The 22,228-nt window shown below is 44.1% G+C and overlaps 1 protein-coding gene across 1 annotated transcript; it reads left to right on the plus strand.

Annotated features, from left to right (window-relative positions):
- The first annotated feature begins 2,102 nt into the window (after positions 1 to 2,102).
- Positions 2,103 to 21,031, plus strand: LOC123743792 (deoxyribose-phosphate aldolase). Its single transcript, XM_045722364.1, has 9 exons — positions 2,103 to 2,261; positions 4,494 to 4,591; positions 5,545 to 5,692; positions 6,384 to 6,479; positions 10,665 to 10,799; positions 14,106 to 14,234; positions 19,353 to 19,465; positions 19,700 to 19,849; positions 20,131 to 21,031. Exons 1-9 carry the CDS (start codon positions 2,231 to 2,233, stop codon positions 20,185 to 20,187), a joined length of 957 nt encoding a protein of 318 aa, XP_045578320.1. The 5' UTR covers positions 2,103 to 2,230; the 3' UTR covers positions 20,188 to 21,031.
- Positions 21,032 to 22,228: the final 1,197 nt, after the last annotated feature.

A 22,228-nucleotide genomic window follows, 5' to 3' on the forward strand; every position in this document is an offset into this window, starting at 1 on the left:
TATATATATATATATATATTTACATCATTATATATATCCATATTTATATTATTATTTGTATATATATATATCATTATATGTATATTTTATATTATTATTGAATATTTATTTATATCATTATATGTATATATATTTATATATATTTAAATCATTACTTGTATATATATTTATATAATTACATGTATATTTATTTATATTATTATATGTATATATATTTATATTATTATTTGTATATATATTTATATCATTATATGTATATTTATTTATATTATTATTTGCATATTTATTTATATCATTATATGTATATATATATATATATATATATATTTTTTTTTTTTAAATCATTACTTGTATATATATTTATATCATTTTTTGTATATTCAGTTGAAGTCGGAAATTTACATACATTTGGAGTCATTAAAACTCGTTTTTCAACCACTCCACAAATTTCTTGTTAACAAACTATAGTTTTGGCAAGTCGGTTAGGACATCTACTTTGTGCATGACACAAGTAATTTTTCCAACAATTGTTTACAGACAGATTATTTCACTTATCCAGTTGGTCAACTTATTCCAGTTGGTCAGACGTTTACATACACTAAGTTGACTGTGCCTTTAAACAGCTTGGAAAATTCCAGAAAATGATGTCATGGCTTTAGAAGCTTCTGATAGGCTAAATGACATCATTTGAGTCAATTGGAGGTGTACCTGTGGATGTATTTCAAGGCCTACCTTCAAACTCAGTGCCTCTTTGCTTGACATCATGGGAAAATCAAAAGAAATCAGCTAAGACCTCAGAAAGAAAATTGTAGACCTCCACAAGTCTGGTTCATCCTTGGGAGCAATTTCCAAATGCCTGAAGGTACGACGTTCATCTGTACAAACAATAGTATGCAAGTATAAACACCAATTCAATTCATATCATTGGCATGGGAAACATATGTTAACATTGCCAAAGCAAGTGAAGTAGATAACATACAAAAGTGAAATAAACAATAAAAATGAACAGTAAACATTACACTCACAGAAGTTCCAAAATAATAAAGACATTATAAATGTCATATTATGTATATATACAGTGTTGTAATGATGTGCAAATGGTTAAAGTACAAATCTCTCTCTCTCTCTCTCTCACTCACTCACTCACTCACTCACTCACTCACTCACTCACTCACTCACTCACTCACTCATTCTCTCTCTCTCTCTCTCTCTCTCTCTCTCTCTCCCCTCTCTCTCTCTCGCTCGCTCGCTCTCTCTCTCTCTCCCTCCTCTCGTTCTCTCTCCCCTTCTCTCTCTCTCTCTCTCCCCTTCCCTCTCTCTCTCACCCTCTCTCTCCCTTCCTCCTCTTCTCTCTCTCTCTCTCTGTAGGCCTGTCAAGTCTCCTTTCATCATCTTAATTACTGATCGAGGCACTGATTACCGTGCCCAATGAGATGCCTACCAGTGTCTGTTATGGCAATAAAGCGTTCACTCCTGCTTCCTCTCAGATCTGACTCCACGTCAGAGTCCCAAATAGCACCCTGGTCAAAAGTAGTGCACTGTATAGGGAACAGAGTGCCATTTAGGATGGGGACGCATCCCAGATCAGGTCTGGTTTTCATTCATAGCCTACATACTGCTTCTGGGTGGGCCCATAGACTGTTGGCATCTTGGCAGATTGACTGCTCTGTAGAAATGCATGGTTTCGGTCAGTGTGGTAAAAAGTCTCAACTTGTTGCATAGTATTCTGGTCATGTTCTGGTTTTGGCAATGGTTGAAGGATGTCACGTCTAGGCAGGAACAAAAAAATGTGGTTAGTGAGACTTGCAATAAATGTGTACAGCATTTGGAGTATTATCCAAGATTTTACATGAAGGACTAAGATATAGCCTGGTTAAATCGATTGCTTTGATTTTTGAATATTTAAACAAATAAAAATTGACACAATAAATAGTTATTGACACAATAAATACAGAATGTATAAGTACAACTTTTGGTTAAAACATTCTTATGAAAAAAACTATATTATAATTGAAAATATGTCATTCATCTTTTTTAATTGATGAGGATCCTTCAAATGTACATCTTACGACGCCATTTCGAGCTGAACCGTGATTGGTGGGTTGAGGGGGGCGGTAACTATACGTCAGGAAGAGATCCATAGACCGGAAACTCTGCTGGTAGCAAATTAGCTTGCTATGTGAATCTGCTGGAAAAATAATTCATTTTGGTCGTTTAATCGTCGTTAACCATGTCTGCAAGAAACCCGGGCATGCCCCTTGGTAAGACTCGCTTCTTTATTGTGGGAAATACATGTTTATCCTGAAACATTAGTCAAATCCAGTGAAATAGCTATCGATTGTGTTAGCATGTGCAGCTAGCTAGTATCAACTCTAGCTACTATCATAGAGGCTGTGTTTAGATTTAGGACATTCTTGATAATCAATGTTTTGACTGTGACACTTAGGCCTAACAGGAAGAGTTTGGTTTCAAACAAATGCATGTAAGAAGTAACGTTTACCGCTCTCACGTGATGTAAATTTAAGTACACAATGTATTAACAATCACTGCACATTGTACCTGTCAACGTGTTAATATATATCTAACGTTTAGTTAAGTAACATTCAGAGATCAGAGATACTTTGTATCGTGTCTAGTGAACACTAAAGATAGTAGCTAGTTAACGTTTTATGCTGAATTAGTGAATGTTGGTAGTCTTGACTCATGATGTCCTGGATAATATGTTTCACATGACACTCAGAGTAGATAGGGTGAATCATGTCAAATCAAATGTTATTGGTCACATACACATGGCTAGCAGATGTTAATGCGAGTGTGGCGAAATGCTTGTGCTTCTAGTTACCGACCATGCAGTAATATCTAACAAGTAATCTAACAATTCCCCAACAACTACCTAATACACACAAATCTAAAGGAATGAATGAGAATATGTACATATAAATATATGGATGAGTGATGCCCGAACGGCATAGGCAAGATGCAGTAGATGGTATAAAATACAGTATATACATATGAGATGAGTAATGTAGGGTATGTAAACATTATATAAAGTGGCATTGTTTAAAGTTTGAATTATTAAAGTGGCTAGAGATTGAGTCAGTATGTTGGCAGCAGCCAGTCAATGTTAGTGATGGCTGTTTAACAGTCTGATGGCCTTGAGATAGAAGCTGTTTTTCAGTCTCTCGGTCCCAGCTTTGATGCACCTGTACTGACCTCACCTTCTGGATGATAGCGGGGTGAACAGGCAGTGGCTCAGGTGGTTGTTGTCCTTGATGATCTTTTTGGCTTTCCTGTGACATCGGGTGGTGTAGGTGTCCTGGAGGGCAGGTAGTTTGCCCCCGGTGATGTGTTGTGCAGACCTCACTACCTTCTGGAGAGCCTTACGGTTATGGGTGGAGCAGTTGCCGTACCAGGCGTACCAGGCGGAGATACAGCCCGAAAGGATGCTTTCGATTGTGGGGTCCTTCCCTGTGGCTCAGTTGGTAGAGCATGGTGTTTGCAACGTCAGGGTTGTGGGTTCGATTCCCACGGGGGGCCAGTACAAAAAAAAAATAAAAAAAAATATATATAAATAAATAAAAATGCACGAAATCAAATGTATGCATTCACTACTGTAAGTCGCTCTGGATAAGAGCGTCTGCTAAATGACTAAAATGTAAAAATCTGTTAAAGAATGTGAGTGTTTTCGGTGACAAGCCAAATTTCTTCAGCCTCCTGAGGTTGAAGAGGCGCTGCTGCACCTTCTTCACCACTCTGTCTGTGTGGGTGGACCATTTCAGTTTGTCCGTGATGTGTACGCCGAGGAACTTAAAACTACTGTCCCGTCGATGTGGATAGGGGGATGCTCCCTCTGCTGTTTCCTGAAGTCCACGATCATCTCCTTTGTTTTGTTGACATTGAGTGTGAGGTTATTTTCCTGACACCACACTCCGAGGGCCCTCACCTCCTCCCTGTAGGCCGCCTCGTCGTTGTTGGTAATCAAGCCTACCACTGTAGTGTCGTCTGCAAACTTGATGATTGAGTTGGAGGCGTGCATGGCCACGCAGTCGTGGGTGAACAGGGAGTACAGGAGAGGGCTGAGAACGCACCCTTGTGGGGCCCCAGTGTTGAGGATCAGCGGGGTGGAGATGTTGTTACCTACCCTCACCACCAGGGGGCGACCCGTCAGGAAGTCCAGGACCCAGTTGCACAGGGCGGGGTGACTATTAGTGATCTCTTGTTGTCTGACTGTACTAAGATCCCGGAAAACATTTAGTTACAGGCCTAACCGTCGGTGGTTAACTGCTGTAGACCTACTGATATTCAGTAGATATCTGAACAGAATAGTGGACTCAGTTAGAAATAGACGTATACCTCAATATAAACTTATATAGAAGCGTTGTGGACAGCGACCACAGATCAACTAACGTGTTTCTTATCAACCTTCCATTTTGATGTTGTTATTGTGTGTGTGTGTGTGTGTGTGTGTGTGTGTGTATGTGTGTGTGTGTCAGACCTGCAGTGGGTGTCCAAGGTGCGGGTGAACACCCAGGCAGTGCTGAAGAGAGCTCAGCAGATCCAAGGACACAACAAGAACAAGAAACAGTGGCAGGTAGGAGCTTTGGGGGTTGGCTTTGGGGGTTGGCTTTGGGGGGCTTTGGGGAGCTTGGCTTTGGGGGTTGGCTTTGGGGGTTGGCTTTGGGGGTTAGTTTTGGGGGTTGGCTTTGGGGGTTAGTTTTGGAGTGTGTGAATAAAAAACCATCTCCAATGTTTTCCTATAAGTCTCATAAGAAGACACTCAAGATGAAAGGATAAAGTGATGCTCAGTTTGTATCCTACTATTAGAATAAGGATATGCAGTATTCTCAGTTTGTATCCTACTATTAGAATAAGGATATGCAGTATTCTCAGTTTGTATCCTACTATTAGAATAAGGATATGCAGTATTCTCAGTTTGTATCCTACTATTAGAATAAGGATATGCAGTATTCTCAGTTTGTATCCTACTATTAGAATAAGGATATGCAGTATTCTCAGTTTGTATCCTACTATTAGAATAAGGATATGCAGTATTCTCAGTTTGTATCCTACTATTAGAATAAGGATATGCAGTATTCTCAGTTTGTATCCTACTATTAGAATAAGGATATGCAGTATTCTCAGTTTGTATCCTACTATTAGAATAAGGATATGCAGTATTCTCAGTTTGTATCCTACTATTAGAATAAGGATATGCAGTATTCTCAGTTTGTATCCTACTATTAGAATAAGGATATGCAGTATTCTCAGTTTGTATCCTACTATTAGAATAAGGATATGCAGTATTCTCAGTTTGTATCCTACTATTAGAATAAGGATATGCAGTATTCTCAGTTTGTATCCTACTATTAGAATAAGGATATGCAGTATTCTCAGTTTGTATCCTACTATTAGAATAAGGATTTACATTATGTATGGTTTTGTATGTTGTCTAGTGTTGAAGTGTTGTCCACACCAACCCCTTGTATTGAGAACAAACATCTGGCTCTGTGTTACAACATTACCCATAATGCTCTCTGTCTCCAGGCGGCGTGGCTGCTGCGGGCGGTGACCTGTATTGACCTGACGACCCTAGCTGGTGACGACACTCCCGGCAACGTCCACCGGCTGTGTATGAAGGCTACCCAGCCTGTACGCAGCGACCTGCTGAAGAGCATGGACATGCAGGACAAAGGTAGTGGGGTGTGTGTCTGTCTGTCCGTGTCTCTCCCTCTCTCCACCTCACCCTGCTCTAGAGACAGACTAGCTTTACATAGCTCTTCATCAATCCTGTGTATGAAATGCGTTAGTCTACATCCTCCTAAACATGACTGATGTGCTATACTTCATACTTGTTCTTCAATTCACAACTCATGGAATATTTACCCACTAGAGGGCGACGTGCGCCTTATTGTCCCACTAGGGGCGACGTGCTCCTTATTGTCCCGCTAGGGGCGACGTGCTCCTTATTGTCCCGCTAGGGGCGACGTGCTCCTTATTGTCCCGCTAGGGGCGACGTGCTCCTTATTGTCCCGCTAGAGGGCGACGTGCTCCTTATTGTCCCGCTAGGGGCGACGTGCTCCTTATTGTCCCGCTAGGGGGCGACGTGCTCCTTATTGTCCCGCTAGGGGGCGACGTGCTCCTTATTGTCCCGCTAGGGGGCGACGTGCTCCTTATTGTCCCGCTAGGGGGCGACGTGCTCCTTATTGTCCCGCTAGGGGGCGACGTGCTCCTTATTGTCCCGCATGATAGGCCTGTCTTTGGTGTTGGCGAAGAGTAACTATGTGTTCTGATTGTATCTAGGTGTGATTACTGCAGCGGTGTGTTGTCTCAGTTAGCTAAGAGATGTATGTAACTATGTGTTCTGATTGTATCTGTGTATCTAGGTGTGACCACTGCAGCAGTGTGCGTGTACCCGTCTCGTGTGGCTGATGCTGTGAAGGCACTGAAAGCAGCCAACTCCAGCCTACCTGTCGCCTCAGGTAAGAGAGAGAGAGGAAGTCTACCTCCGTATCATTCTGTAGTTGGACAGTCCAGGTGTATGTTGTCTCCTACCTGTCTCCTCAGGTTAGAGAGAGAGAGGAAGTCTACCTCCGTATCATTCTGTAGTTGGACAGTCCAGGTGTATGTTGTCTCCTACCTGTCTCCTCAGGTTAGAGAGAGAGAGAGGAGGAAGTCTACCTCCGTATCATTCTGTAGTTGGACAGTCCAGGTGTATGTTGTCTCCTACCTGTCTCCTCAGGTTAGAGAGAGAGAGGAGGAAGTCTACCTCCGTATCATTCTGTAGTTGGACAGTCCAGGTGTATGTTGTCTCCTACCTGTCTCCTCAGGTTAGAGAGAGAGAGGAGGAAGTCTACCTCCGTATCATTCTGTAGTTGGACAGTCCAGGTGTATGTTGTCTCCTACCTGTCTCCTCAGGTTAGAGAGAGAGAGGAGGAAGTCTACCTCCGTATCATTCTGTAGTTGGACAGTCCAGGTGTATGTTGTCTCCTACCTGTCTCCTCAGGTTAGAGAGAGAGAGAGGAGGAAGTCTACCTCCGTATCATTCTGTAGTTGGACAGTCCAGGTGTATGTTGTCTCCTACCTGTCTCCTCAGGTTAGAGAGAGAGAGAGGAGGAAGTCTACCTCCGTATCATTCTGTAGTTGGACAGTCCAGGTGTATGTTGTCTCCTACCTGTCTCCTCAGGTTAGAGAGAGAGAGGAGGAAGTCTACCTCCGTATCATTCTGTAGTTGGACAGTCCAGGTGTATGTTGTCTCCTACCTGTCTCCTCAGGTTAGAGAGAGAGAGGAGGAAGTCTACCTCCGTATCATTCTGTAGTTGGACAGTCCAGGTGTATGTTGTCTCCTACCTGTCTCCTCAGGTTAGAGAGAGAGAGGAGGAAGTCTACCTCCGTATCATTCTGTAGTTGGACAGTCCAGGTGTATGTTGTCTCCTACCTGTCTCCTCAGGTTAGAGAGAGAGAGGAGGAAGTCTACCTCCGTATCATTCTGTAGTTGGACAGTCCAGGTGTATGTTGTCTCCTACCTGTCTCCTCAGGTTGAGAGAGAGAGAGAGGAGGAAGTCTACCTCCGTATCATTCTGTAGTTGGACAGTCCAGGTGTATGTTGTCTCCTACCTGTCTCCTCAGGTTAGAGAGAGAGAGGAGGAAGTCTACCTCCGTATCATTCTGTAGTTGGACAGTCCAGGTGTATGTTGTCTCCTACCTGTCTCCTCAGGTTAGAGAGAGAGAGAGAGGAAGTCTACCTCCGTATCATTCTGTAGTTGGACAGTCCAGGTGTATGTTGTCTCCTACCTGTCTCCTCAGGTTAGAGAGAGAGAGGAGGAAGTCTACCTCCGTATCATTCTGTAGTTGGACAGTCCAGGTGTATGTTGTCTCCTACCTGTCTCCTCAGGTTAGAGAGAGAGAGGAGGAAGTCTACCTCCGTATCATTCTGTAGTTGGACAGTCCAGGTGTATGTTGTCTCCCTACCTGTCTCCTCAGGTTAGAGAGAGAGAGAGGAGGAAGTCTACCTCCGTATCATTCTGTAGTTGGACAGTCCAGGTGTATGTTGTCTCCTACCTGTCTCCTCAGGTTAGAGAGAGAGAGGAGGAAGTCTACCTCCGTATCATTCTGTAGTTGGACAGTCCAGGTGTATGTTGTCTCCTACCTGTCTCCTCAGGTTAGAGAGAGAGAGGAGGAAGTCTACCTCCGTATCATTCTGTAGTTGGACAGTCCAGGTGTATGTTGTCTCCTACCTGTCTCCTCAGGTTAGAGAGAGAGAGAGGAGGAAGTCTACCTCCGTATCATTCTGTAGTTGGACAGTCCAGGTGTATGTTGTCTCCTACCTGTCTCCTCAGGTTAGAGAGAGAGAGGAGGAAGTCTACCTCCGTATCATTCTGTAGTTGGACAGTCCAGGTGTATGTTGTCTCCTACCTGTCTCCTCAGGTTAGAGAGAGAGAGGAGGAAGTCTACCTCCGTATCATTCTGTAGTTGGACAGTCCAGGTGTATGTTGTCTCCTACCTGTCTCCTCAGGTTAGAGAGAGAGAGGAGGAAGTCTACCTCCGTATCATTCTGTAGTTGGACAGTCCAGGTGTATGTTGTCTCCTACCTGTCTCCTCAGGTTAGAGAGAGAGAGAGGAGGAAGTCTACCTCCGTATCATTCTGTAGTTGGACAGTCCAGGTGTATGTTGTCTCCTACCTGTCTCCTCAGGTTAGAGAGAGAGAGGAGGAAGTCTACCTCCGTATCATTCTGTAGTTGGACAGTCCAGGTGTATGTTGTCTCCTACCTGTCTCCTCAGGTTAGAGAGAGAGAGAGGAGGAAGTCTACCTCCGTATCATTCTGTAGTTGGACAGTCCAGGTGTATGTTGTCTCCTACCTGTCTCCTCAGGTTAGAGAGAGAGAGAGGAGGAAGTCTACCTCCGTATCATTCTGTAGTTGGACAGTCCAGGTGTATGTTGTCTCCTACCTGTCTCCTCAGGTTAGAGAGAGAGAGAGGAGGAAGTCTACCTCCGTATCATTCTGTAGTTGGACAGTCCAGGTGTATGTTGTCTCCTACCTGTCTCCTCAGGTTAGAGAGAGAGAGGAGGAAGTCTACCTCCGTATCATTCTGTAGTTGGACAGTCCAGGTGTATGTTGTCTCCTACCTGTCTCCTCAGGTTAGAGAGAGAGAGAGAGGAAGTCTACCTCCGTATCATTCTGTAGTTGGACAGTCCAGGTGTATGTTGTCTCCTACCTGTCTCCTCAGGTTAGAGAGAGAGAGAGGAGGAAGTCTACCTCCGTATCATTCTGTAGTTGGACAGTCCAGGTGTATGTTGTCTCCTACCTGTCTCCTCAGGTTAGAGAGAGAGAGAGGAGGAAGTCTACCTCCGTATCATTCTGTAGTTGGACAGTCCAGGTGTATGTTGTCTCCTACCTGTCTCCTCAGGTTAGAGAGAGAGAGGAGGAAGTCTACCTCCGTATCATTCTGTAGTTGGACAGTCCAGGTGTATGTTGTCTCCTACCTGTCTCCTCAGGTTAGAGAGAGAGAGAGGAAGTCTACCTCCGTATCATTCTGTAGTTGGACAGTCCAGGTGTATGTTGTCTCCTACCTGTCTCCTCAGGTTAGAGAGAGAGAGGAGGAAGTCTACCTCCGTATCATTCTGTAGTTGGACAGTCCAGGTGTATGTTGTCTCCTACCTGTCTCCTCAGGTTAGAGAGAGAGAGGAGGAAGTCTACCTCCGTATCATTCTGTAGTTGGACAGTCCAGGTGTATGTTGTCTCCTACCTGTCTCCTCAGGTTAGAGAGAGAGAGGAGGAAGTCTACCTCCGTATCATTCTGTAGTTGGACAGTCCAGGTGTATGTTGTCTCCTACCTGTCTCCTCAGGTTAGAGAGAGAGAGGAGGAAGTCTACCTCCGTATCATTCTGTAGTTGGACAGTCCAGGTGTATGTTGTCTCCTACCTGTCTCCTCAGGTTAGAGAGAGAGAGGAGGAAGTCTACCTCCGTATCATTCTGTAGTTGGACAGTCCAGGTGTATGTTGTCTCCTACCTGTCTCCTCAGGTTAGAGAGAGAGAGGAGGAAGTCTACCTCCGTATCATTCTGTAGTTGGACAGTCCAGGTGTATGTTGTCTCCTACCTGTCTCCTCAGGTTAGAGAGAGAGAGGAGGAAGTCTACCTCCGTATCATTCTGTAGTTGGACAGTCCAGGTGTGTTTTGTCACTTCCGTCAACCTCTGATTGGTTTTATGTTTCTTTGTTATTTTGATTTATTGATCGATTCATATATGCAATTATAAACTGGGTGGTTGGAGCCCTGAATGCTGATTGGCTGACAGCAATGGTATATAAGACCGTACACCACGGGTATGACCAAACATGTATTTTTACTGCTCTAATTACATTGGTAACCAGTTTATAATAGCAATAAGGCTCCTAAGGGGTTTGTGGTATATGGCCAATATACCACGGCTAAGGGCTGTATCCAGGCACTCCACGTTGCGTCGTGTCTAAGAACAGCCCTCGGCCGTGGTATATTGGCCATATACCACACCTCCTCAGGCCTTATTGCTTAATTATAACACATAAACGACTCTTACAGCCACAACATGAATGAAATAACAGAATATTATGACATGAAAAACTGTAGATAGTGACTCAGCAAAGCCACTGTCTTCTCTCTCTCCATCCTGCTGCTCCTGTCCTCAGTGGCGACAGGTTTCCCTGCAGGCCAGACCTCACTGAAGACCAGGCTGGAGGAGGTCCGTATGGCTGTAGAGGATGGAGCTATGGAGATCGATATAGTCATTAACAGGACTCTGGCCCTCACTGGACAGTGGGAAGGTATGGTATATCTTATTATAGACACTCACCAGACACTTTATTAGGTACATCTGGCTAGTACCGGGTCAGACCACCCTCTGCTTCCAGAACAGCCTGTTACATACAGTCAGTCAACTGGAACATGTAAACATACAGTCAGTCAACTGGAACATGTAAACATACAGTCAGTCAGCTGGAACATGTAAACATACAGTCAGTCAACTGGAACATGTAAACATACAGTCAGTCAGCTGGAACATGTAAACATACAGTCAGTCAACTGGAACATGTAAACATACAGTCAGTCAACTGGAACATGTAAACATACAGTCAGTCAGTCTGCTGGAACATGTAAACATACAGTCAGTCAACTGGAACATGTAAACATACAGTCAGTCAGCTGGAACATGTAAACATACAGTCAGTCAGCTGGAACATGTAAACATACAGTCAGTCAACTGGAACATGTAAACATACAGTCAGTCAGCTGGAACATGTAAACATACAGTCAGTCAACTGGAACATGTAAACATACAGTCAGTCAACTGGAACATGTAAACATACAGTCAGTCAGTCTGCTGGAACATGTAAACATACAGTCAGTCAACTGGAACATGTAAACATACAGTCAGTCAGCTGGAACATGTAAACATACAGTCAGTCAGCTGGAACATGTAAACATACAGTCAGTCAACTGGAACATGTAAACATACAGTCAGTCAGCTGGAACATGTAAACATACAGTCAGTCAACTGGAACATGTAAACATACAGTCAGTCAACTGGAACATGTAAACATACAGTCAGTCAGCTGGAACATGTAAACATACAGTCAGTCAGCTGGAACATGTAAACATACAGTCAGTCAGCTGGAACATGTAAACATACAGTCAGTCAACTGGAACATGTAAACACACAGTCAGTCAGTCAACTGGAACATGTAAACATACAGTCAGTCAGTCAGTCAACTGGAACATGTAAACACACAGTCAGTCAGTCAACTGGAACATGTAAACACACAGTCAGTCAGTCAACTGGAACATGTAAACACACAGTCAGTCAGACAACTGGAACATGTAAACACACAGTCAGTCAGACAACTGGAACATGTAAACATACAGTCAGTCAGTCAACTGGAACATGTAAACATACAGTCAGTCAGTCAGCTGGAACATGTAAACACACAGTCAGTGACAACTGGAACATGTAAACACACAGTCAGTACAACTGGAACATGTAAACACACAGTCAGTCAGACACTGGAACATGTAAACATACAGTCAGTCAGCTGGAACATGTAAACATACAGTCAGTCAGCTGGAACATGTAAACATACAGTCAGTCAACTGGAACATGTAAACACACAGTCAGTCAGTCAACTGGAACATGTAAACATACAGTCAGTCAGTCAGTCAACTGGAACATGTAAACATACAGTCAGCCAGTCAGTCAACTGGAACATGTAAACATACAGTCAGTCAGTCAGTCAACTGGAACATGTAAACACACAGTCAGTCAGTCAACTGGAACATGTAAACACACAGTCAGTCAGTCAGCTGGAACATGTAAACATACAGTCAGTCAGTCAGTCAACTGGAACATGCAGTCAGTCAGTCAGTCAGTCAGTCAGTCAACTGGAACATACAGTCAGTCAGTCAGTCAACTGGAACATACAGTCAGTCAGTCAGTCAGTCAGTCAACTGGAACATACACAGTCAGTCAGTCAGTCAGTCAACTGGAACATACAGGCAGTCAGTCAGTCAGTCAGTCAACTGGAACATGTAAACATACAGTCAGTCAGTCAGTCAACTGGAACATGTAAACATACAGTCAGTCAGTCAACTGGAACATGTAAACACACAGTCAGTCAGTCAGCTGGAACATGTAAACATACAGTCAGTCAGTCAGTCAGTCAACTGGAACATGCAGTCAGTCAGTCAGTCAGTCAGTCAGTCAGTCAGTCAACTGGAACATACAGTCAGTCAGTCAGTCAACTGGAACATACAGTCAGTCAGTCAGTCAGTCAGTCAACTGGAACATACAGTCAGTCAGTCAGTCAGTCAGTCAGTCAACTGGAACATGTAAACATACAGTCAGTCAGTAAGATGGGCAAAAGAACACAGACACTGGACAGAGGAACTCTGCCTAGAAGGCCAGCATCCCAGAGTTGCCTCTTCACTGTTGACTTTGAGGTCTCACTCTCACTCTCTCACTCTCTCACTCTCTCACTCTCTCACTCACTCACTCACTCACTCACTCACTCACTCACTCACTCTCTCACTCTCTCACTCTCTCACTCTCTCACTCTCTCACTCACTCACTCACTCACTCACTCACTCACTCACTCACTCACTCACTCACTCACTCACTCACTCACTCACTCACTCACATACATATCAAGGCAAAGGGTGGCTATTTGAAGAATCTCAAATATAAAATATATTTTGATTTGTTCAACACTTTTTTGATTACTACATGATTCCATATGTGTTATTTAAAAATAAAGAAAAACCCTTGAATGAGTATGTGTTCTAAAACTTTTGACCGGCAGTGTACATAAAACATATTAAAAACAGCTATGGTGTTGCTATGGCAGTATGAGCTATGGTGTTGCTATAGCAGTATGAGCTATGGTGTTGCTATGGCAGTATGAGCTATGGTGTTGCTATGGCAGTATGAGCTATGGTGTTGCTATGGCAGTATGAGCTATGGTGTTGCTATGGCAGTATGAGCTATGGTGTTGCTATGGCAGTATGAGCTATGGTGTTGCTATGGTGTTGCTATGGTGTTGCTATGGTGTTGCTGTGGCAGTATGAGCTATGGTGTTGCTATGGCAGTATGAGTTATGGTGTTGCTATGGCCGTATGAGCTATGGTGTTGCTATGGCCGTATGAGCTATGGTGTTGCTATGGCAGTATGAGCTATGGTGTTGCTATGGCAGTATGAGCTATGGTGTTGCTATGGCAGTATGAGCTATGGTGTTGCTATGGCCGTATGAGCTATGGTGTTGCTATGGCAGTATGAGCTATGGTGTTGCTATGGCAGTATGAGCTATGGTGTTGCTATGGCCGTATGAGCTATGGTGTTGCTATGGCAGTATGAGTTATGGTGTTGCTATGGCAGTATGAGCTATGGTGTTGCTATGGCAGTATGAGTTATGGTGTTGCTATGGCAGTATGAGCTATGGTGTTGCTATGGCAGTATGAGCTATGGTGTTGCTATGGCAGTGAAGGTGTGTGGTGAAGTGTCTCTCCTCAATAAAGTTTCCATTTAAATCCCGTGTCTCTCCTCAATAAAGTTTCCATTTAAATCCCGTGTCTCTCCTCAGCCATGTATGATGAGGTGTGTCAGTTCAGAGAGGCCTGTGGGGAGGCTCACATGAAGTCCATCCTGGCTATAGGAGAGCTGGGGACCTACACCAATGTCTACAAGGCTAGTCTGGTGGCTATGATGGCTGGTGAGTGTTCCCTCTCTCTCTCTCACACACACTCACACGTACACACAGGTTGGTATTATACTTGAGATCCAGCTCCCATTTTCTCTCGTTGATGAATGATTTGTGAAAATGTTGAGTTGAATGTGCTCATCTCTCCCCTGAATCAGGACCAGTGATATTGTTTTACACATGGTGCAGTTTGTCATGTCCTCCTCTGGGGGGAGCTGTTGTTCAGGCTGTACTCTCTGTCTCTGTACTTAGCTAACCTGATGAACACTCTCTCTCTCTTTCTCTCTCTCTCACACACATACACACACACACACACACACACACACACACACTGAACTGTACACTTAGCTCCCTGTCACATAATAAGCCTGATTACTGTACCAAATTGTCAGCCGGTCCGATAGAGATCATTATTAAAATACATTGCTTTTGTCTCAGCTCTGCTCCTTAATCTCCCCTTGTTCTATAAATTGCGTATGAGATTCCAGAAATTGAATGATAATTTTGCCTATTAATCTATGACGGCGGCTATTTTACTCCGCCCACACACACACACACACACACACACACACACACACACACACACACACACTGCCTGCTTGCCCGCGCTAGCCAAATGAAACGAGCGTCATTACCGACATCCTCGTTTAATAACCTCTATCAATTATCAACTCATTAACATCCCCATAACCAATGTACAGAATTATTCCTCCGTCTGGGGATGAGGAGAGAGAGGGAGAGAGAGGGAAAGATGGTGAGAGAATTGGGGAGGAGAGCGAGAGGGAGAGGGAAAGATGGTGAGAGAGTGGGGGGGAGGAGAGCGAGAGGGAGAGGGAAAGATGGTGAGGGGGGGAGGAGAGCGAGAGGGAAAGATGGTGAGAGAGGGGGGAGAGCGAGAGGGAAAGATGGTGAGAGGGGGGTTTATGAGGAAGAGAGAGAGGGGGTTATGCGAGAGCGAGAGGGGGGGTTTCGAGAGGGGGTTATGCGGGAGAGAGAGAGGGGGTTATGCGGGAGAGGGGGTTATGCGGGAGAGAGAAAGGGGGTTATGCGGGAGAGGGGGTTATGCGGGAGAGAGAAAGGGGGCGATGGTGGGAAGAGGAAGAGAGCGAGAGACAAAGAAAGAAAGAGAGAGTGAGTGAAAGAAAGAAGGGAAGAAATAAAGAAAAACTCTGACTGTAAAAATACATAGTACATATCTGTAAAGTGTTCATCAGTGTAGTAATGAACAGTCATTAGAGACTAGGGGGAGGAGGCAGAAGGGATGGAGGGAAAGGAGGAGAGGAGAATAGAGGGATGATGGTTTTTTTACCAGGGTTTGTGGTTCATCTATTAACAGCCTGTCATTTCATCTTCTATTTTTATCCAGAAAGCTGATAAGACATAATTGTCTCAGAAGGAAAGGAAGGGGATAAATGTAGGGATGGAAGGAACGGGAGGGAAGGAAGGGGATAAATGAAGAGTTATATTGATGAAGCAGGCAGCACACACCCTCTGTTAGCCCTGTTACAGTGTCACAGACACCATATGTTCTCCTCTGGCTCTGGAGACCCTGGGAGCAGAGCGGCCCTCACTGTAATGTCTCTGGAGACCCTGGGAGCAGAGCGGCCCTCACTGTAATGTCTCTGGAGACCCTGGGAGCAGAGCGGCCCTCACTGTAATGGCTCTGGAGACCCTGGGAGCAGAGCGGCCCTCACTGTAATGTCTCTGGAGACCCTGAGAGCAGAGCGGCCCTCACTGTAATGTCTCTGGAGACCCTGGGAGCAGAGCGGCCCTCACTGTAATGTCTCTGGAGACCCTGGGAGCAGAGCGGCCCTCACTGTAATGTCTCTGGAGACCCTGGGAGCAGAGCGGCCCTCACTGTAATGTCTCTGGAGACCCTGGGAGCAGAGCGGCCCTCACTGTAATGTCTCTAGAGACCCTGGGAGCAGAGCGGCCCTCACTGTAATGTCTCTGGAGACCCTGGGAGCAGAGCGGCCCTCACTGTAATGTCTCTGGAGACCCTGGGAGCAGAGCGGCCCTCACTGTAATGTCTCTGGAGACCCTGGGAGCAGAGCGGCCCTCACTGTAATGTCTCTGGAGACCCTGGGAGCAGAGCGGCCCTCACTGTAATGGCTCTGGAGACCCTGGGAGCAGAGCGGGCCTCACTGTAATGTCCTGTTTCAGCCAGAGATACTTTAGAACTAGCTGTACCTCTTATACTGTAGTAGTATCATATTGTATTTTAGTCCAGTCTGATGACATCTCTAAATTTCCTATTTTTATTCCTACAAATGTATTTCTAGAATTTCTAGAGTGTTAAATGTGTGTACTGTATTGTAGGTCATCTGTATGTCTAGTTTCCTATTTCTATAGCGCATCCTGCTTGAATGGGATCTTTCTGGAATTGTTGAAAAGCCGAATAGATTCCATATTGATGGCTAGAAGGAATTGTCATGGTGACAATAACACGAAATTGTCCACCAGATGTTATTTTGCAGGTTAAACAGAGCATTCAGAGAGGATTCAGACCCCTTGACTTTTTCCACATTTTGTTACGTTACAGCCTTATTCTAAAATTGATTATGTTTTTCCCCCTCGTCAATCTACACACAATACCCCATAATGACATCACAATACCCCATAATGACATCACAATACCCCATAATGACATCACAATACCCCATAATGACATCACAATACCCCATAATGACATCACAATACCCCATAATGACAAAGCAAAAACACGTTTGTAGAATTCTTTGCAGCAAAAATAAATTAAATATCACATTTACATAAGTATTCAGACCCTTTACTCAGTACTTTGTTGAAACACCCTTGGCAGAGATTACAGCCTTGAGTCTTCTTGGCCATGATGCTACAAGCTTGGCACACCTGTATTTGGGGAGTTTCTCCCATTCCTCTCTGCAGATCCTCTCAAGCTCTGTCAGGTTGGATGGGGAGTGTCGCTGCACAGCTATTTTCAGGTCTCTCCAGAGATGTTCGATCAGGTATCTAGTCCGGGATCTGGCTGGGCCACTCAAATCAAATTGTATTTGTCACATGTGCCAAATACAACAGGTATTACAGTGAAATGCTGAATACAACAGGTATTACAGTGAAATGCTGAATACAACAGGTATTACAGTGAAATGCTGAATACAACAGGTATTACAGTGAAATGCTGAATACAACAGGTATTACAGTGAAATGCTGAATACAACAGGTATTACAGTGAAATGCTGAATACAACAGGTATTACAGTGAAATGCTGAATACAACAGGTATTACAGTGAAATGCTGAATACAACAGGTATTACAGTGAAATGCTGAATACAACAGGTATTACAGTGAAATGCTGAATACAACAGGTATTACAGTGAAATGCCGAATACAACAGGTATTACAGTGAAATGCTGAATACAACAGGTATTACAGTGAAATGCCGAATACAACAGGTATTACAGTGAAATGCTGAATACAACAGGTATTACAGTGAAATGCCGAATACAACAGGTATTACAGTGAAATGCCGAATACAACAGGTATTACAGTGAAATGCCGAATACAACAGGTATTACAGTGAAATGCCGAATACAACAGGTATTACAGTGAAATGCCGAATACAACAGGTATTACAGTGAAATGCTGAATACAACAGGTATTACAGTGAAATGCTGAATACAACAGGTATTACAGTGAAATGCTGAATACAACAGGTATTACAGTGAAATGCTGAATACAACAGGTATTACAGTGAAATGCCGAATACAACAGGTATTATAGTGAAATGCTGAATACAACAGGTATTACAGTGAAATGCTGAATACAACAGGTATTACAGTGAAATGCTTACTTACCAGCCCTTAACCAACAATGCAGTTAAGAAAAATAAGTGTTAAGTAAAATTAATAATAATTCATTGAAGAGCAGCAGTAATGTAACTCAAGGACATTCAGAGACTTGTCCCAAAGCCTCTCCTGCGTTGTCTTGGCTGTGTGCTTAGGGTCGTTGTCCTGTTGGAAGGTGAACCTTCGCCCCAGTCTGAGGTCCTGAGCGCTCTGGAGCAGGTTTTCATCAAGGATCTCTCTGTACTTTACTCCGTTCATCTTTCCATCCATCCTGACTAGTCTCCCAATCTCTGCCGCTGAAAAACATCCCCACAGCATGATGCTGCCAACACCATGCTTCACCGTAGGGATGGTGCCAGGTTTCCTCCAGACGTGACGCTTGGCATTTAGGCCAAAGAGTTCAATCTTGGTTTCATCAGACCAGTGAATCTTGTTTCTCATGGTCTGTGAGTCTTTAAGTGCCTTTTGGCAAACTCCAAGCAGGCTGTCATGTGCCTGAGGAATGGCTTCCGTCTGTCCACTCTACCATAAAGACCTGATTGGTGGAGTGCTGCAGAGATGTTTGTCCTTCTGGAAGGTTCTTCCATCTCCACAGAGGAACTCTGAAGCTCTGTCAGAGTGACCATCGGGTTCTTGGTCACCTCCCTGACCAAGGCCCTTCTCCACCGATTGCTCAGTTTGGCCGGGCGGCCAGCTCTAGGAAGAGTCTTGGTGGTCCCAAACTTCTTCCATTTAAGAATGATGGAGGCCACTATGTTCTTGGGGACCTTCAATGATGCAGAAATCTTTTGGTACCCTTCCCCAGATCTGTGCCTCAAAACAATCCTGTCTCGGAGCTCGATGGACAATTCCTTCGACCTCATGGCTTGGTTTTTGCTCTGACATGTGCTGTCAACTGTGGGACCTTACATAGACAGGTGTGTGCCTTTCCAAATAATGTCCAAATAATAGAATTTACCACAGGTGGACTCCAATCAAGTTGTAGAAACATCTGAAGGATGATCAATAGAAACAGGCTTCACTTGAGGTCAATTTACAGTCTCATAGCAAAGGGTCTGAATATTTATGTAAATGAGGTATTTCTGTTTTTTGTTTTTAATAAAATTAGCAAACATTTTGAAAAACCTGTTTCACTTTGTCATTACTGGGTACTGTGTGAAGATTGAGGATTTTGTTTTTACATTTAACGTAACAAAATGTGTAAAAAGTCCAGGGTTCTGAATACTTTCCCAATGCCCTGAAGTCAGTTGGTGAAACAAGGTCGTCTTTTTAACAACGTCTGTGTGTGTTTGTGTAACAACAGGGTCGGACTTCATCAAGACGTCAACAGGGAAGGAGTCTGTCAACGCTACCTACCCTGTCGCCATAGTGATGGTCAGAGCCATCCGGGACTACTTCCTGAAGACTGGACATAAGGTGTGTGTGTGTGTGTGTGTGTGTGTGTGTGTGTGCTTTTCTTTAGATTCCGTCCAGTCAAGTTAGCTGAATTAACTCCGTTCTAATCAATGCCGTTCATCATCAGATATATGTATTTACCTAAAATGGATTGAAATAAACATTGTTCCCTGTTGAGTGGTCTTCTATCCCTGGTGAAGTTGTGTTGTTGCCTCACTGACGTCTATCTGTTGTTCCTGTATCCTGTTCCCCTAGGTTGGTTTTAAGCCTGCTGGTGGGATCCGTACAGCCAAGGAGTCGTTGGTGTGGCTGACTCTGATGAAGGAAGAGCTGGGAGACGAGTGGCTGAGCCCTCACCTCTTTAGACTGGGGGCTAGTAGTCTACTGGCTGACATAGAGAGACAGGTACACACACACACACTCACACTCACACACTCAGGTCCTTTTAAAACACGTCCCATAACGTGGCTGATTTTAGTGCTGAGAGTGGGATGGCTTGGTACTGTAGGACACAATAATGGTTTAGTTTGTCCATTAGTCCTGACCTTTAACCTGTACATGTCAGTGTTCTAGACGTCCCAATAACAACAGGGTCATATTTAAATGGTCTGCTCTATCTAGCTAAGTGTTTTTACCTGTCATCCTCTTTCATCTTCTGTTATTCCCTGTTTCTCTCTTTTCTCCAGATCTACCATTACGTGACTGGTCGCCACGCAGCCTATCACCAGATGCCCATGGCCTGAAACCATGGTTACCATTTCCAAAGTGACCAATCTGAAACCTCACCGAACCAGCCTATCACTGTGCAGATTGGTTCCTGGAAGATATGTCTGTAACTGTATTTGTCAGGAATGTGTTGATTTGACCAGATGACCATGTCAAGTGAAGGGAAGAGAGCCTGCCATTTTACTGTATACAGTACTTCTGGGATATCTGCCATTTTACTGTATACAGTACTTCTGGGATATCTGCCATTTTACTGTATACAGTACTTCTGGGATATCTGCCATTTTACTGTATACAGTACTTCTGGGATATCTGCCATTTTACTGTATACAGTACTTCTGGGATAGCTGCCATTTTACTGTATATAGTACTTCTGGAATAGCTGCCATTTTACTGTATACAGTACTTCTGGGATATCTGCCATTTTACTGTATACAGTACTTCTGGGATATCTGCCATTTTACTGTATACAGTACTTCTGGGATATCTGCCATTTTACTGTATACAGTACTTCTGGTACATATGCCATTTTACTATATACAGGATGTACAATACTTCTGTAATATCTTACTCTTTGTGCCTTGAGACAGTTAGCCAGTATTGTTTCATCTAGTTCCCATCCAAACAATGTGAAACTATGATGCTGTATGAATTGAGTGTTGATGAGTCAGTCTTAATGATCCATTAAACTGTAGTTGTTTTGAGAGTACTATATTATAGACAATATAAAGCTCTTAATTCAGTTTTCCGTCTGTCTATTACTGTTGTCGTTGTAATGAAAGATTGCCACCCATTGTAATCATGTCTGTCTGGACATTTTGTTGAAAATGTTGAGGTGTGATTAAAGACCATCAAACATTATGGATTGTTATTCACATGAGATAAAGTCAGAGAACTGTATTGTGCATTAGGTTCTCACAAAATGGAAATTGGTCTTTGGAGCTCTGACCTGCAGCTCTGGCCCTAACAGCTCTGGCCCTAACAGCTCTGGCCCTAACAGCTCTGGCCCTAACAGCTCTGGCCCTAACAGCTCTGGCCCTAACAGCTCTGGCCCTAACAGCTCTGGTCCTAACAGCCTACAGCTCTGGCCCTAACAGCTCTGGTCCTAACAGCTCTGGTCCTAACAGCCTACAGCTCTGGCCCTAACAGCCTGGCCCTAACAGCTCTGGCCCTAACAGCTCTGGCCCTAACAGCTCTAGCCCTAACAGCCTACAGTGCTGACCTACAGCTCTGACTAACAGGGTAACTGTAATACACCACTAGAGTTTCTCTTTCTGAGCATGTCGTTGATATTAAAAGACAAACAGCTTTAGGGTCTGTGTGCCCTTTATTATGGTATCTACAGTATATAATCAGCTATTCATGTGAACAGTTTAGGACGCTCCACCTGTCTCTCATGGCGTGCCTGCCTGTGTGCTGAAAATGTTCGGGACCGTTCTTCTGGTCTAATTTCATTAGCTGGGAGCTCAGTGAACAAAGAGGGTTAATGAGGGGTTAAGTGGAGTTGAAATGATCTGATTGAAACAGTTCTCAGTTTGGACGCAGCTTCGTTTTGAAGACGGAAGAAAACTTTCTTCCTCTTCCTTCCCGCTCTTCTTTTCATCTTTAAGGAAGATATGCCGGGCCGTGACCTTGACGAGAACAGAGGAGAGGATCAATGAAATAACATCATTAATTGTGTAATGGGGATGTAAGTCTTGAGAGGGATGTAAGTCTTGAGAGGGAGTGGAGAGGGATTGAGTCTGTTGAGGGAGAGAGGGGGGAAGTCTGTCTGAAGAGGGATTGAGTCTGTTGAGAGAGGGGGAAGTCTGTCTGAAGAGGGATGGAGTCTGTTGAGGGAGAGAGGGGGGGGAAGTCTGTCTGAAGAGGGATGGAGTCTGTTGAGGGAGAGAGGGGGAAGTCTGTCTGAAGAGGGATTGAGTCTGTTGAGGGAGAGAGCGGGGGGAAGTCTGTCTGAAGAGGGATTGAGTCTGTTGAGGGAGAGAGAGAGGGGGAAGTCTGAAGAGGAATTGAGTCTGTTGAGAGAGAGGGGGGAAGTCTGAAGAGGGACTGAGTTTG

Source organism: Salmo salar, chromosome ssa07, assembly GCF_905237065.1.
Source record: "Salmo salar chromosome ssa07, Ssal_v3.1, whole genome shotgun sequence".
NCBI lineage: Eukaryota > Metazoa > Chordata > Actinopteri > Salmoniformes > Salmonidae > Salmo > Salmo salar.